General features: G+C 39.8%; 1 protein-coding gene across 1 annotated transcript in view; it reads left to right on the forward strand.

Annotated features, from left to right (window-relative positions):
- LOC146633542 (voltage-dependent T-type calcium channel subunit alpha-1I-like) overlaps window positions 1-14,599 on the forward strand; it is a 205,034-nt gene that overhangs the window by 164,747 nt on the left and 25,688 nt on the right. The window contains exons 19-28 of the mRNA XM_085351531.1: window positions 103-171; window positions 1,495-1,673; window positions 2,299-2,425; window positions 2,619-2,744; window positions 2,865-2,954; window positions 3,078-3,270; window positions 5,494-5,645; window positions 6,603-6,712; window positions 10,318-10,451; window positions 11,358-11,428. Coding sequence (XP_085207657.1) covers window positions 103-171; window positions 1,495-1,673; window positions 2,299-2,425; window positions 2,619-2,744; window positions 2,865-2,954; window positions 3,078-3,270; window positions 5,494-5,645; window positions 6,603-6,712; window positions 10,318-10,451; window positions 11,358-11,428 — 1,251 coding nt within the window. The remainder of the gene's footprint in view (window positions 1-102; window positions 172-1,494; window positions 1,674-2,298; window positions 2,426-2,618; window positions 2,745-2,864; window positions 2,955-3,077; window positions 3,271-5,493; window positions 5,646-6,602; window positions 6,713-10,317; window positions 10,452-11,357; window positions 11,429-14,599) is intronic.

Genomic DNA, 14,599 nt, shown 5'->3' on the forward strand with positions numbered 1-14,599 from the left:
GTGCAGTAAGTGCTGTTTTTACTACTCCTAATTGGCCCATCTTCACTTTCTGACTGTCAACCCTCTCTCCCGCTCTCTCCCCCCGCTCCTATTTCTGTCCAGGAAAGAGTGTTTCTTACTATCTCCAACTACATCTTTACTGCCATCTTTGTGGGCGAGATGACACTCAAGGTAACGTTTTACAACCTGTCTCTCTATTACTGCCAATGCAGGCGGCGCAGAGGCGTCGTTTCTCTGTGTTTCCTCCCATGTGTTCAGGGTTGTCTCTCGCTCTGAATTGCCTTTGCCTTAGTGACCCACGGCCCATCCTCTTCTCCTCCCTCCTTTCTCAGTAATTCCCCCGTTCCTATGGAGAATAGAGCAATTAAGCAATGTCATTAATTAGGGACTAGTCTACTCCTATGGAAGCAGTCCATCTTCAGCACTCCCCCACACTCTGTCCCTCCTCCAGTCCACTTCTATATTAAGTGGTCCTCTTTTTTTAAGTCTGTTTGTTTTTTCCACTTCCTGAGACTCCTTCTGTTCTCACCTATTTTTTTTTTCCCTGACTCTCAAATATTTTTGTCTCCTCATTCTTTCCCTCTTTAATTTTCTCTTCCTCCCTCCACCACAGAGTCTGTATTCTCTGAGAAAGACTCTGGCACAAGTGGGCCATCAATTATGCACTCCCACAATCAATTATTAACCAACCACCGCACGTCGAGGAGCTACAGCCTTGTCAGCCCCCTGGCTGAGCCGTACATGTCTCCCTTCATGTCTCTGTCTGTCTGGACTTTTGTGTGGCTTACACATTGTGTGCCGGTGGTGTTTGTTTGTGTAACTTTAATGTCCCTATAGGACTCCGCCATGTAGTTTAACGATGTATGCAAAATGCAGCTACATAAATGAACAACACTGCAGGGTTGGTCAGCATGTCTGAGGTTTCTTCAGATGCATTATTACATAATATATTCATTAATTTTGAAAGATTTCAAAGATATAATTTCACACAGAAACTGTTCATAGAGTAAATACCAGTCCTATTGCATAATTAGAATAGCAAACTCTATAGCACACTCGTTATAAATTAATTGACACTTTTATTATCGAAGGCTGTTAACATTTTGGCATTCAGAGCTAAGATGTGTGCCAGGCACTGATCTTTCAGCCATCTTGATGTTTGCACAATAACCCCCACGGTCCCTCTGAAGCTTTAGCAAACACTCAGCAAACGGCTTCAAATATCAGTTGCAGATTTTTTGACGAAGCAGACATAATGCTCCCACTGCTGCTTACCAAAACAGCATCCATCTGTGATTATGTGCCTGTACAATAACCACTCGTAACATTTAAACTCACAGACATGTTAAATCCCATCATATGCTAATATGATATACGCTAATATTTATTCACGAGTCAGTAAGAAGGGAACTGGTCTTTTGGGTGTTATGCACTAGACCGGTGGATATTACCAGTTTGTAATGTGGCGCTTCATGTCTGCTTTCTCATCTCCAGGTGGTTTCCATGGGTCTGTATGTGGGAGAACAGGCTTATCTGCGGAGCAGCTGGAACATTCTGGATGGTTTCCTGGTTTTTGTGTCATTGATTGACATTGTCGTGTCCATGGCGGGAGGGGCCAAGATCCTGGGTGTGCTCAGAGTTCTCCGGCTGCTCAGGACACTGCGTCCTCTCAGGTTGGCAGCAAGCCATGCATTTTTCTTTCTTTTTATTATCATTGTGTTTTTATTGTATCTTTTTTCCTGATCTCCTGAAAGTCAGGCATGATCATCATCATGTTTCCTGTCAATCTTTGCTGTCCATACAGTTTTTACAAACCTGTGAAAATGTTGTTCTTTAAGGTTTTAACTGAAAATGGCTAATTAGTAATCAACAATCTAAAAATCCAGTGTAGAGATTATTTTGTCCCACAGATATGTTTCCTGCAGTGTTTTGAGCTTCTGTCACTTGTAGAGGACATCGGGTCTTGTTTGATCACACAAAGCTGTGATGTAACGATATTGTTTCCATGTTTGCGTGGATTTGAGGTAAAGATGAAGGAAACATGTCCAAACACTAAAACATACCCTAAACAAATAGTTTCTGAAAATCAAGCTTTTAAAAAAAAATCTGATTTCAGTTCCCGTCATTTTGAAAAGAAAGTTCATGTAGGCGTAAAGGTCTTGATGCACAGGACAAAAATGAATTGCAAGAACGGTTCAGTCTTTGTATCTGACAGTATTGTGGTTTAAAAAAAGACCTCACACTGGACTTCATTGATGTATGTTTTTTTTCATCCATTTACCCCTCTCCTTTCTTCAGAGTGATTAGCAGAGCCCCAGGCCTGAAGCTGGTGGTGGAAACTCTCATCACCTCCCTCAAACCCATTGGCAACATTGTCCTCATCTGCTGCGCATTCTTCATCATCTTTGGTATCCTCGGGGTCCAGGTAGGAACAGCTGTCTTCAACTACTACTTCTTCCCTCACTGCACAACATTTCGAGCTGGTGTGAGGTTTTATCAGTTTATTATTTTACGCTTTAAGCTCCTTAAAGAGGTCCAGTCTCTCTAAGGAGTATTTCTCTGTTTTATATATAAGTACAGAGCTCCAAATCTTGGTTTCTTTGTCCTTGAACTGACAGCTCTTTAAAGGCAAGTTCTTCTACTGCTTGGGTCCTGATGTCAAAAACATCACCAACAAGTCTGATTGTGTGCAAGCCAACTATAAATGGGTCCACCATAAGTACAACTTTGACAACCTGGGACAGGTGAGTACCACGTGCGGTTCCTGCACTTACATGTTTTACAGTACACAATAGAAAAGTGTGTAGTTGTCGGGGTGAGGTAAGGATAACAGTGTTTTTTGTTCACATCCCTGTATTGTCTAGGCTCTGATGTCTCTGTTTGTACTCGCCTCCAAAGACGGCTGGGTCAATATCATGTACCACGGTTTGGACGCCGTGGGTGTGGACCAGCAGGTACCTGAATATAAGCTTTTATGATTTTTTGAGGAAACAACCTTTTATTTTTTTTAATCTCAGTAACTCTCTTTTTGTCTCCTTTCCCATCACAACATAATACTTCCACATCTCCAACCCCAGCCGATAACCAACAACAACCCGTGGATGTTGCTGTATTTCATCTCCTTCCTTCTCATCGTTAGCTTTTTTGTCCTCAACATGTTTGTTGGCGTGGTGGTGGAGAACTTCCACAAGTGCCGTCAACACCAGGAGGTGGAGGAAGCCAAGAGGCGTGAGGAGAAACGTCAGCGGCGCATGGAGAAGAAGAGGAGGAGTAAGATGGAAGTTAGACAGGAAATGGAGATCGAGAATAAAAAGGCTAAAAGCTAGAAGAGGATTTAAAAAAAAGGCAGAACGCAAAAGTGGTTGAAGGGGGAAAGAGCAGGGATTGAAAGGGAAGTCAGAAGCAGACAGACATTTAGAAAGCAAAAATGGGTAAAATCAAATGGAAAACTATGACAATTACCATAAAATAACAAGACAGAGTAATATAATGCACAAAGGGCTTGAAAAGAAGAACTTTATTATCTCATTTTAGCTCTATTGTCATTATGACACATTGCGAGACCCATTTTCCTAAGCTGAGATCATCACTGATGAAAATTTGTGCTATAAAAACAGAGAGATGGAAATTGAGGCAGATTGATAATAAAAACATAAACGGCAAGTATTATGTTTTCTAACATTGCTCCAGTTCCTCTTTTTTCTGATTTTACAGCGATCAAGCCACTGAAATTATGCTTTTTAAGGAACGTCTGATTAAACAACCAGTTCTGTAACTTAAATCAAAGAGAGCTTAAAGTGAGGGTGACCTGAAAAGGAGCGTCGCTAAATCACTTTGTTTCAGACGCTGGATGACGTGAGAGCCTGCACCAAGGCTGGACAGATGTAAACTGCAGAACAATAGATTATATTAGAAATTACACACCTGATTCCTCTAACAGTTGAGGAGCTGTGTAAGATATAAATAAAAACAGAGTGATTTGCAAATCTTATGAATCCATATTTTATTTAAAATAAAACACAGAAAACACCTGTTTAAACTCAGACGTTTTACTAATTCATGAAAAACATTAGTTCATTATGAATTAATGGTAGCAACATGTTGGGACAACCAGTGACTTGAAAAGTAAGTCGTGCTCAAAAGAAACTGTTAGAATGATTGTGTTAAAAGTTGTCACTGTTGTGCTTAAAATTTGTAAACCTCGCCTTTAACTGCAGGCACATTCTATGCAATATTCTGGGTTCCTTATTTAGTAAGGAATGTTTATCTGGGATCAGGTGAGGAGCTCGTAGCTCAAAGATCCTGATCCGACCGGCTTCCCTTGCAAGTTGAATGGACTGAGCTCTGATCGTCTTGCTTCGTTCATGGGGATAAGTCTCTGAACTAGCGGGGCCTGCGAGTGCAGACCTTACAGCTAAACAGGTTAACTGACAGCAGGACTGGACTGGATATAAAAGAGCACATTAGAGAGGAAGAGTTATTGAGTGTTCAATCTACAAAAAAACTGTATCTGCAATTTGTGGAATGGTTTCGGAATAATTCTTCTCAATGTAAAATTATGGAATATATCAATGTATACAGTACAGTTCATAATATCATCAAAAATCTGGAGAAATCTCTGTGTGCAAGGGATGAGGCCGAAACTCAATAGTGGATATCTGCAATCCTCAGGCAGCACTGCATTAAAAACAGGCATTATTTTGTCATGAAAATCACTGGATAGGTTCAGGAACTCTTATATAAATCCCAGTCTGTGAACATAGTTGCTCTGTGCCATCCACAAATGCAGGTTAAAAAGCTCATTGTGTAAAGAGAAAGCCATATGTGAACATGATCCAGAAGTGTCGTCGTCTCCTTTGGGCCAAAGCTCATTTAAAATGGCCTGAGGTAAAGTGGAAAATTGTTCTTTGGTGAGATGAACTGAAAGTTTAAAATCTTTTTGGATAACATGGATGCCACATCCGCTGGACTAAAGAGGAAAGGGAGCTGGCTCAGGTCAGAAGCCTCTGATGGTATGGGGGTTCATTAGTGCCTATGGAACTGGCAGCTTGTGCATCTGGAAATTTGTTGTATTATGAAACAAAAATATAGAATAGAATAATAGCCAGATAGTAGCCAGAACCCAGCTTTTAAACATTGTTAAACACAGGGTGGATGCTACAGAGTGGTAAACGTGGCCCTATTACAACTTTTTGCAGATGTGTCACTGCCATCAAATTTAAAATGGCCTTTTTAGTTCTGTTAAAAATAAAATGAGGCTTTATTAATCATTTAATTCAGATTTTATTTATGTTTTTCACAGCCTCCCAACTCCTTTGGATCTAGGGTTGTATTTTGAAACTTCATTCCTACAAATCTACTCTAATAATGTCCAAGAAACAAAGAAAAGTTTGACTGGACTTTTTCATAGTGGGGTCACATGATTTGGGGGGGTTTCTATGTTATCTCTCTATTATTGTAGCGTCTTCACCCCCGTTTTTTTTTTTTTAACAGAGGCACAGAAGCTGCCCTACTATGCCAGCTATGGCAACATGCGACTGATGATCCACACACTGTGCACAAATCACTACCTGGACCTCATCATCACCTTCATCATCTGCATCAACGTCATCACCATGTCCTTAGAGCACTACAATCAACCTCATGTAAGCAGAAGTTTACTTGTGTGTGGAAAAGTGCACGCTGGTTGTGCATATAGCTAATTTAATTGAATAGCTATGTATGTCATGCAAGTCAGGTGTTTTCAGCTTACGTGTGCTTTTCATATAAGCAGAAATACAGAAATTGCTGCAAGCTGCATCTTACTAGAAAGAACGTATGCAGGCTTTTTATGCTGAGTATTAATGCCTGTCATATCTTCCTAATTTCTTTTCTGCATCACGCCACAGCTTTCAGCCTCACGCTCTTCTTCCCTTCTCCAAACAGCAGCATCTTAAATTCCACAGACTAGTCAAAGCATCAGAAAACTGTATTCCAGGCTCCATAGCATGTATTGTGAGTATATGGAGTCCGTACAAAGGAGCTGTGATTGCACTGCTGATTTGACAAGGGGCTGCTGTCAGAGTGCTGTTACCGGTACAGTATCTGTGTGGCACATGGAGGTTTAAAAGCCTGTCAGCGCTTTTGTAAGGGAGAGAAAAGTGATTATCCTTGAGATAAGATGCCCATTTGACCTTTAAAATGGAGTGAGCTTTCTCAAACTGACCGAGCATCAGATAAATATCACAGGTCTCGGCTGTGTTTGTTAGCTGTTGGTCCTGACATTTGGGAGCCTCCCACTTGTTAGAAAACACAGCTCTATTTATAAAGGGAGAAAATAGCCTCTTCAGTGACTGGAAGCTGGATTGGATGTAAAAAAATAAATAAAGCATGTTTGCATTTGGAATATTTAAATACTATTTTATATCTTTAGAGGACATAATGCGTGGTGTGTTTCTAGTGCCATGAATGGAGCATGCTCTCCTTTGGCCTCTGGCTTGTTTGATTTTACGATACACACAGTTGGACAAATTCCAATTTGCTGATGCAACTGTTAACTCACTCTACCCCATTATTTATACACACACACACACACACGCCCCTTTTTTACTCTCTCTTTGCAGTCTTTGGATCTTGCCCTGAAATACTGCAACTACTTCTTCACCTCCATGTTTGTGCTGGAAGCAGTGCTCAAACTCATTGCCTTCGGCGTCCGTCGCTTCTTCAAAGACAGGTACAGTGCCTGTTTCTACTTTTTGTGATCAAGACGTGATACTGCTTGAAACCATCTTCCTGTCTAAGTGTAATAGTGCTTATTTGTAGCAGCGTGTTTGAATAGCAAAAAGCTTGGCAGCACAGCAGATCTCATGCTTCCACTGTGGATTTGTTAAATCTGCTGTCCAGAGATGGATTAATCTGTTTCTGAATGACAGACAGCTTTTCTTATGGCCCCACAGTGTCTAACCTTAAGCAGCCTTTGGATTAGATGTGGACATTTATATCAGTCAAAAATTACAATGTCATCCTGTGTCACTGTCTGTTCAGCTAAACCACTTATCACATATATGATGATAAAAAGAAAAAAAAGCAACAGAAAAAAAAAACCCTAAGTCGACTATTAGGGCTTTTGGCACATGCTATAATCTCTCAAGTTAACATATAATATAAATAGTGCTACAATAAACAGTTATTTGGTTCAAAGTGTAATGGCTAAATAAATCTGCCGTTTGCTTTGATCATTATAAGTGGAATAGCAGCTTTGACGGCATCTAGGATTATGAATGTGCTGAAATATTTGTGCTGGCGTTAAACATTCTGTTGTCAAGTCTACTAAATAATAAGCACTACAAATATGACACTTAGCACACATTGTGGGTTCTGTCTATAATGTCTTAAGTAGTATAAAGAGCATAGTACCTCAGTCTGCTTAGCTGGAAGTTAAGAAAGCTTTAAATAATAAAGAGGTTTGTTTTTCCTACTTTGTTTCTTTTAAGCCCTCTGTCATGCCCTTGTTCCATCAAGCTATACTGTGCAAATATAAACCTTAAATTGCTTACAGTTAAAAGGCTTATTTTAAGGTGCATAATAATATAATAATTACAGTACTATGCAACTGTCTTGAGCCAGCCGTCACGTATAGCAAAGAACTGATTTTAGATTGTGTCTTTAGTGGACTTGATAGGCTATAGAAGCCTATCATATAAACATGTAATCTGCTCCCATTTCTTTAGTTGAATTTACAAAAATTTAAAAAGACAACACAATTTGACTGGAATGAACTTGTAGTTTTGCACCGCAAAGAGCTATTAACTGAAAAAGGACATATTTTGTGGGATATATTGGCGTAGTGTGCAGTGTGTCCTTAAAAACACTATCAGCAGCAGAACAGTGTCTGAAAGTCATGAAATTCAAGTCAAAGAAATAGGGAAAAAGACCACCAAAGACCTGACACAGGACACAAGAGATGCATCTAGCCCTTCAGCCGATCCATCTACTGTTCACTGAAGCTTCATCAGAAATGCTCTCAGTGGAAGCCTGGCAGTCAAGAAGCCTTCTTTGGGAAGGGAAACGGGGAGAAAGGGCTGAGGTATGGCAGATTGCACAAGATTTGGACTGGAATTCAGTTGTAACAGGTCTGATGGAGTGATGAATCCAAATGTGACACTTTTGGTTTGGTTTTTGGAGGTCAGGACAGGAGAGGTACAACAGTGAGAGCCTGAAGCCATCCCTTAAACACGGTAGGGGCTCTGTCAGGGATTGGAGCTGCATTTGAACGAGTAGTACTGAAGAATCTCATCAAAATTAATGAAATTATGAACACAAAAAGTAGTGTGTGATTTTAAACCACCATGCAATACCATCTAGAAAGCATCTGACTGGCATCAGCTTCATTTTTCAGCATGACATGGTTTCAAACACACTGCAACACACTGGGACACTACCAGTACTGCAGGTAAAATACTGGAGATCAATTTTAAGTACAGTAGCTCACAAATGCTCATATTTAATATGATCTTCTGTTGACAAATGGCAGCCAATCAGTTAAGTGGTCCTTAAAGGGGGAGAAGCTAAAATAACAAGGAAAGAATGAACCGAGGGCAGGAGAAAGACTAAATGTAAGATAAAAAGGGATCATTTTAAACTATGAACCAAGTAAAGCTAATGTGGTATAATCCATAAAAATATGAAGCTGTAAAAGAACAATCTCACCACCAAATGAAATGTGCCTGTCAATTGTGTGGATGTGAAATGAATACACTGAAAATCTCTCCATCTTACTGTACTCACCTTTGTTTGACTTTTATAGGAAAATCAGCTCAGCGCTTCTCTATTTACAGCCTCATCTGTTACTGCACAATGATGACACTCATGTCTTTTGAGAGCTATGCAGTGACTAATTTAGGCAGAACCAGATTTGGGAGCTCATATTATACTGATGGTAGTTTAATGTCATTGACCTATTTCAGTTACCGAAGAGAGACCAGACAGCGGGAAAAGAATAGCAAAAAAAATGGTTTGTAAAAGAGATAAGGTGGAAGACGGAGAGAGAGAGATGCAGAAAAAAGACAGATAATATATAGAAGATGGAAGCTGCAGTGATCAAAGACAAAAAAATGGAGGGGACAAATGAATGATGAAATGAGAAAGAGATGGGCGGATATAGAGAGAATTTATCACGCAATGATCAGCTGGCAATTTGTCTCTTTTTATGTAGTGTCAGCAACAGCCGCGAGCACTCATTGTGCATAGTGTGATTTACGGTATATGCTGGGGTGACTCTCGGGCCAGCTTTAGAATTGGGTCAGTGGAGTAGCAGGTAAAACGCACGGCACATGACAAGGTCTTACAGTTGAAGACACGGGTAGTTAAGTGGAGCGTGCTTCATTAGAGAAATCTGAGCTTAACAGTGTCGATAACAGAAAAGCAAAGCGCAACTTTAATTAAACCTTTTCACAAGTTGTTGCCGTCTTGTTTTCCAGATTTCCAATCTAAATGTTTCACCGCGCTGGGTGCCTCGCTGTGATCTTACATTGTATTTACCGTCTCTCATAAACACTCACACAGTCCTGAACCTAAACAAATTCAATCAGTTGTTGCCCACATTTGGTTGGACAGTCTGTTGGAAGCGCGGGGGCTGTTTTTGGACTTGAAAAGTTGGAAGCCTTGCAAATGTGGTGCAGTTTCATCAGAATAAATAAAATGCCTTTAAATTTAAGGGAGACATTCTAAAAAACAATCTCCTCCCAAATGTCTACTCACTAAATTCATAGATTTGTTGTTTTGCTGTGTGGTTTGATCCGTGGGATTTACTTTTTTCCCAATTTGCAGAACCAGGACTGTGTGCAAACACTTTTTTAGTGCACACACACACACCACCAACAACAACGAGCAGACCCAGAGGAAATATTAGCTGAATTTGACAAAAAGTGTATTGGATTAGAACGACGTACCGCACCTTTAAGTCAGATGTTGCGCTGGCAATGGTTTTCTTCAAATTGTTGGCACCATCTGTTTCCCATCTGTCCTCAAGCCTTAAAATTAAATTGTCTGACAAGATGATGTCTTTAAGGACTCTTGGGTCTGAGGAACTGTAGCATCAATGTCAGCAATGTGTAAATCTCAAAGGAGATTAATGTGTAGATGCCTCCTTAAAGAATAAAGCTCAGAACTTGGTGAACAGCCTATTTGAGTCTGCAGCAGTTTTAACAAGTGTGACTTATTTACTCCCCCAGTGAACCAGAGCGTCTGTGTTTTGTAGTCACTCTCTATATTTCGAGTTTAGTGCAATGCTTTTTTTTTACTCCACCACATGAGAGTGAACGTGTGAACTTGTACTAGGTGGAACCAGTTGGATCTGGCCATAGTGCTCCTGTCACTGATGGGCATCACGCTGGAAGAAATTGAGATCAGTGCTGCTCTGCCTATCAACCCCACCATCATCAGGATCATGAGAGTACTGAGGATAGCAAGAGGTAAATATGCTGTGAATAATCACATACATGTTTTTTGGTTTTTTGGTTTTTTTTGGGGGGGGGGTTACAGTTATATTTTGATATAACCATTTCAGCTCACATACTGGTTCAAAATGTTACGATTAAACTCTAAATTTTAAGGAAAAAAAGTCAAAATGTGGAGATTAAAGTTGTTGTTTCAAGGCGAACAAGTGACCCAGCTGTTCTACCCTCTACAAAATTGTCTAGATGAGTTAGTGAAATTGTACTTCAGAAATGATTTCCCTTTTAGCACATGAACACAGTTTGGTGATAATTGTTAAGCATTAGGACAGAGGACGAGATGGTGGAGAAAGCTATAACTGGTCAGAAGAAAAACCCACACAAAGGAAAAAACTGGCAGTGGACCGATGCAAGGACATCGATGGTTACACCCTCGTGCAGTACAGAGGGAACGTGTTGTATTACAAGAAAGCTGATCAAAGTGTTTCACTGACTCACCCTGGATTTAATCTTGAAATTTTCGCTTTATTCTCAAAATGAACAATATTAATGAAAAAATTGATATAAATCTTCTATTTTTTCTTAATGTGGCCCTAATATTCTGTCGTATTAAAAGGATTTCTTACTTAAGTTAACAGAAGTTTATGGATTTTTGGACATTTGATAAACAAAAATGAATTTAAGCTTGATTAAATTAAACCCAACTTTAAAGGAAATACAAGTAGAAATGTTGTTACCACACTCCCAGAGATTTTCCTTTGTTAATATGCAGGAAAAGGCTTGACGTGAATGCTTTCGTTTTACAAGGCAAAATCATGAACTGATGTTTCCACAGATCACTGTTTCCCATTCTATGTACATGTAGCATGTAATTGAACCTGAGGGACTTCCTTCTAAATTCCCACCTCTCTCTGTCTCTCTCAGTGCTGAAGCTGCTGAAAATGGCAACAGGAATGAGAGCCCTGTTGGATACAGTAGTCCAAGCCCTGCCTCAGGTAAAAAACACTTAGTCTTTCTCTTCCTCTGCTCAGACACACACACGCACGCACACACACTCACTCCACAGTCCCCCAAGAGAAAGTTGGCCAGTCTCAGTCAATAGCCAAGGGGGGTACTAGCCCCTCTTCCCTTTCTTTGTTGGCCTGTAGGCAACTCTAATGGATGACTCATTTACCACACACACTGGGAGCCTGGAACACACATATGCATCTGCGTACATATACACACAGGCAGGTTTTTGCTTGTTTTCACTTTCAGCACCACGGAGAGTTCCCAGATTCCCACTGAGACCGCAGTGTGTTAGAAACAGCTTGTAAACTAGTCTTTAGTTCATTTAGTGGCGAATTGTCCACAGAGTCAAACAGTGCCCAGGCCATCTCTCACTGTTCCAGGGCACCTAATATTCAGCTGCCTGTCTATTTCTGTTTGTTTTTTCTAGAATAACTGTACTCATTAGAACATGAAGTGTGAAACGGCACATCAAACATGTTGTAGAAAGTATGTATGATGTTTCTGTTTGCATGCCATCTCCCCCAGTGTCTCAACACTTATTGGTTAATGTTCTTGGTGTATGCTGGTGTCATTTTTTGGAGCATTACTTTTTAACTCCATCAAAACTGTCAGAATTTTTCCAGCAAAAAGTGAAACAATAATTTCAGAATTCTGGAAAATTAAATGAGAAGATAGAGGCCACTCTCACATTTCAGTAACTTTATAATATGGTCCACAGTAAGGGCATAATTCCCCTCAAATTAAATGGAATTTTAATATATTTTATTTGAAATTCTAATGTAATTATATTTAACTACAAGTACTTAAAGGTAGGGACACTAGAATAACAAGCACAAAAAGTCAGGTTTTTACAGGACACTAGGAAATAATATTTCTCGTCTAACGTCGTAAATATGCTGTGCTTTTCACGGTACAGGTCGTATTTTGTAGTGGGTAAATTTTGCCTTTTTACATCTTTTTTTTACTTCTTTATTTAATATTCAACAGATGGATGTTCTATTATTCAACTATACCTTTTTTTATCGTATTATAAATTTGGTAACGATTATCTTTTCTTTGTACCTTACAGGAAAGAAAATAAATACCCACAAAATTTGCAGGCCTTTGTCTCCTTTTAGTCATTGTGTTTTAAATAGTGGTTCTCAAACTGTGGGGCAGGCACCACTGGAGGGGCGTGGAGCTACTGCAGGTGTTTTGGGGAGCACCAGGGGAAATGTACGGAGTGAAGCTAAGTTAAATTAACATAATTTATGGATAGGAGGGAAAATAAACCGTTAGTGTGCAGATGCTATTGTTCTAACCTTGAGTCTCTTCAAATTCAACATGAATCCTTTTAATTGTTAATGATAAAATAATGGGGTGTGGGCTATGGATCGTTTTTCAGCTTTGAAAAGTGGGGCATGACAGAAAAAGTTTTCAGAACAAATGGTCCAGACCAACAGGTTTTCCAAAAATAAATGAATGAAATAAAGACGTGTAGTGCCTTATGTAGGATACACACACAAACACACACACATACAGACAGTTTGATCCATTGACCATCAAAACTAAGATGAAGCAAGCACAGAGAAACAGGTGGCGTGTTGAAAGGAGGGCAGGCAGAGGTGAGGGAGAACAGATTCCTTGTCTTTCTTTTCTATTGATCCCGCTCTCATTAACACTGAGCCCTTCACTCTATCCCAAGGGCAACAAGGGAGGTAATTAAAACTAGGGCTAATTAAACAGTTCCAGGAGGTCTGTGTATGTGTGTGCGCACATGTGTGTGTGTGTGTGTGTGTGTGTGTGTGTGTGTGTGTGTGTGTGTGTGTGTGTGTGTGTGTGAGGTATTGAAACAGTCAGAGTGACTGCATTATACCTGGTGAGAGATTTAACCTCAGGTGATACTACGCTATATTTCACAGTGAAAATGAAATGGCTAGCTGCCAGCTTTTCATCACATAGGACATTGAAGAGATTATTGACATTTCAACAAAGGCTTAAGAATTCAGCTGAAGAGTCAAACGCTTGATAATGCCATGGGAGGCCACAGAATATGAATTACGCTACCGTGGCACATGGCGACAGATGGCTGCTACAATAATAATTTATGAGATAAAACATCATTTCAGCACTCCACAAGTTACACAGTCGGTTTCTGCCGTTAATAGATCATGACAAGACATGGAGATGTAATGAGGGATCTATAAACTGAAAGGGTGTGTAAGCTTAATAGCTCAGTGACATGTTAAGAAATGTATTTTCATGGCTTGTCTTTACAAATAGGCAGTGAGACAAAGTCATTTACCCTGAAGCGTTCTCTGTTAAGCTTTCCTCCTTAACTGATGCAAAACGGCTGCAACCTGTCACTAACAGTTTATGCCACGTTAGCGCTAAAGCCGAGCCAGATGTGTATTTATTTTTTTGTCTGGAAATGGCTGACAAAACTCCAGAAATGCCTGTGAAAACTGTAGAAATCATTTAGAAAGCCACTTTCCCTTAAGAATACAATCAAGTTTTGAAAAGGAGCAGTTAATATGCGTGTTTGCTGCCAAATTAAATCATTAAAATAATAAAAGATAGCTTCATCTTTCTCATCTTTGCAAAATATAGTCTAAAGAAATAGCAAAGTAGTTTGCATGTTATTTTGTAAGTATAGATTAAAGTCAATAATTTTCACCAAACAGATGATTAGCCTTAATACTAGACTAGCAAAACTTTATTGTTAGTTCATCATTATTGATTGGCTGAGGAATCCAGGAAGAGTAACACAGAGATACAAACTGTGTAGACACGTTCCTCTGTTGTGATGCATTTACTTCCATTATTTTCAGTCCAAAGGAGGACTGGGAGGGTTTAACTGTTATATAATTCATATTACATGTGAGGCAAGTCTAAGGGGCTAGGGGAAAATGGCTGTTTCCCTAACTGGGTAGCAAGTGATTGCAAGTGAAATTAAAAGTGAGTAAAATTTGCAAAGAGGGAGCTGCACCAAAAACCTTTGGTGATGCTTTGGTCACTAGCAGGTTGCTGCTGTAGCCAGTAGATTGTATGCAAGACACCACTTGTCTACAAACACTCCTCATTTTACCCTGCAGGCTGTAGTGAAACTTGAAAAGGTGTGATGCAAACTACAAAAGGGCAAAGGTCGCCTTCAAATTAAAAGCTCTGCCTTATCC

The sequence above is a fragment of the Diplotaxodon limnothrissa genome, linkage group LG4 (assembly GCF_057381915.1).
Source record: "Diplotaxodon limnothrissa isolate DT_005_m linkage group LG4, D_limnothrissa_male_GT1.1, whole genome shotgun sequence".
NCBI lineage: Eukaryota > Metazoa > Chordata > Actinopteri > Cichliformes > Cichlidae > Diplotaxodon > Diplotaxodon limnothrissa.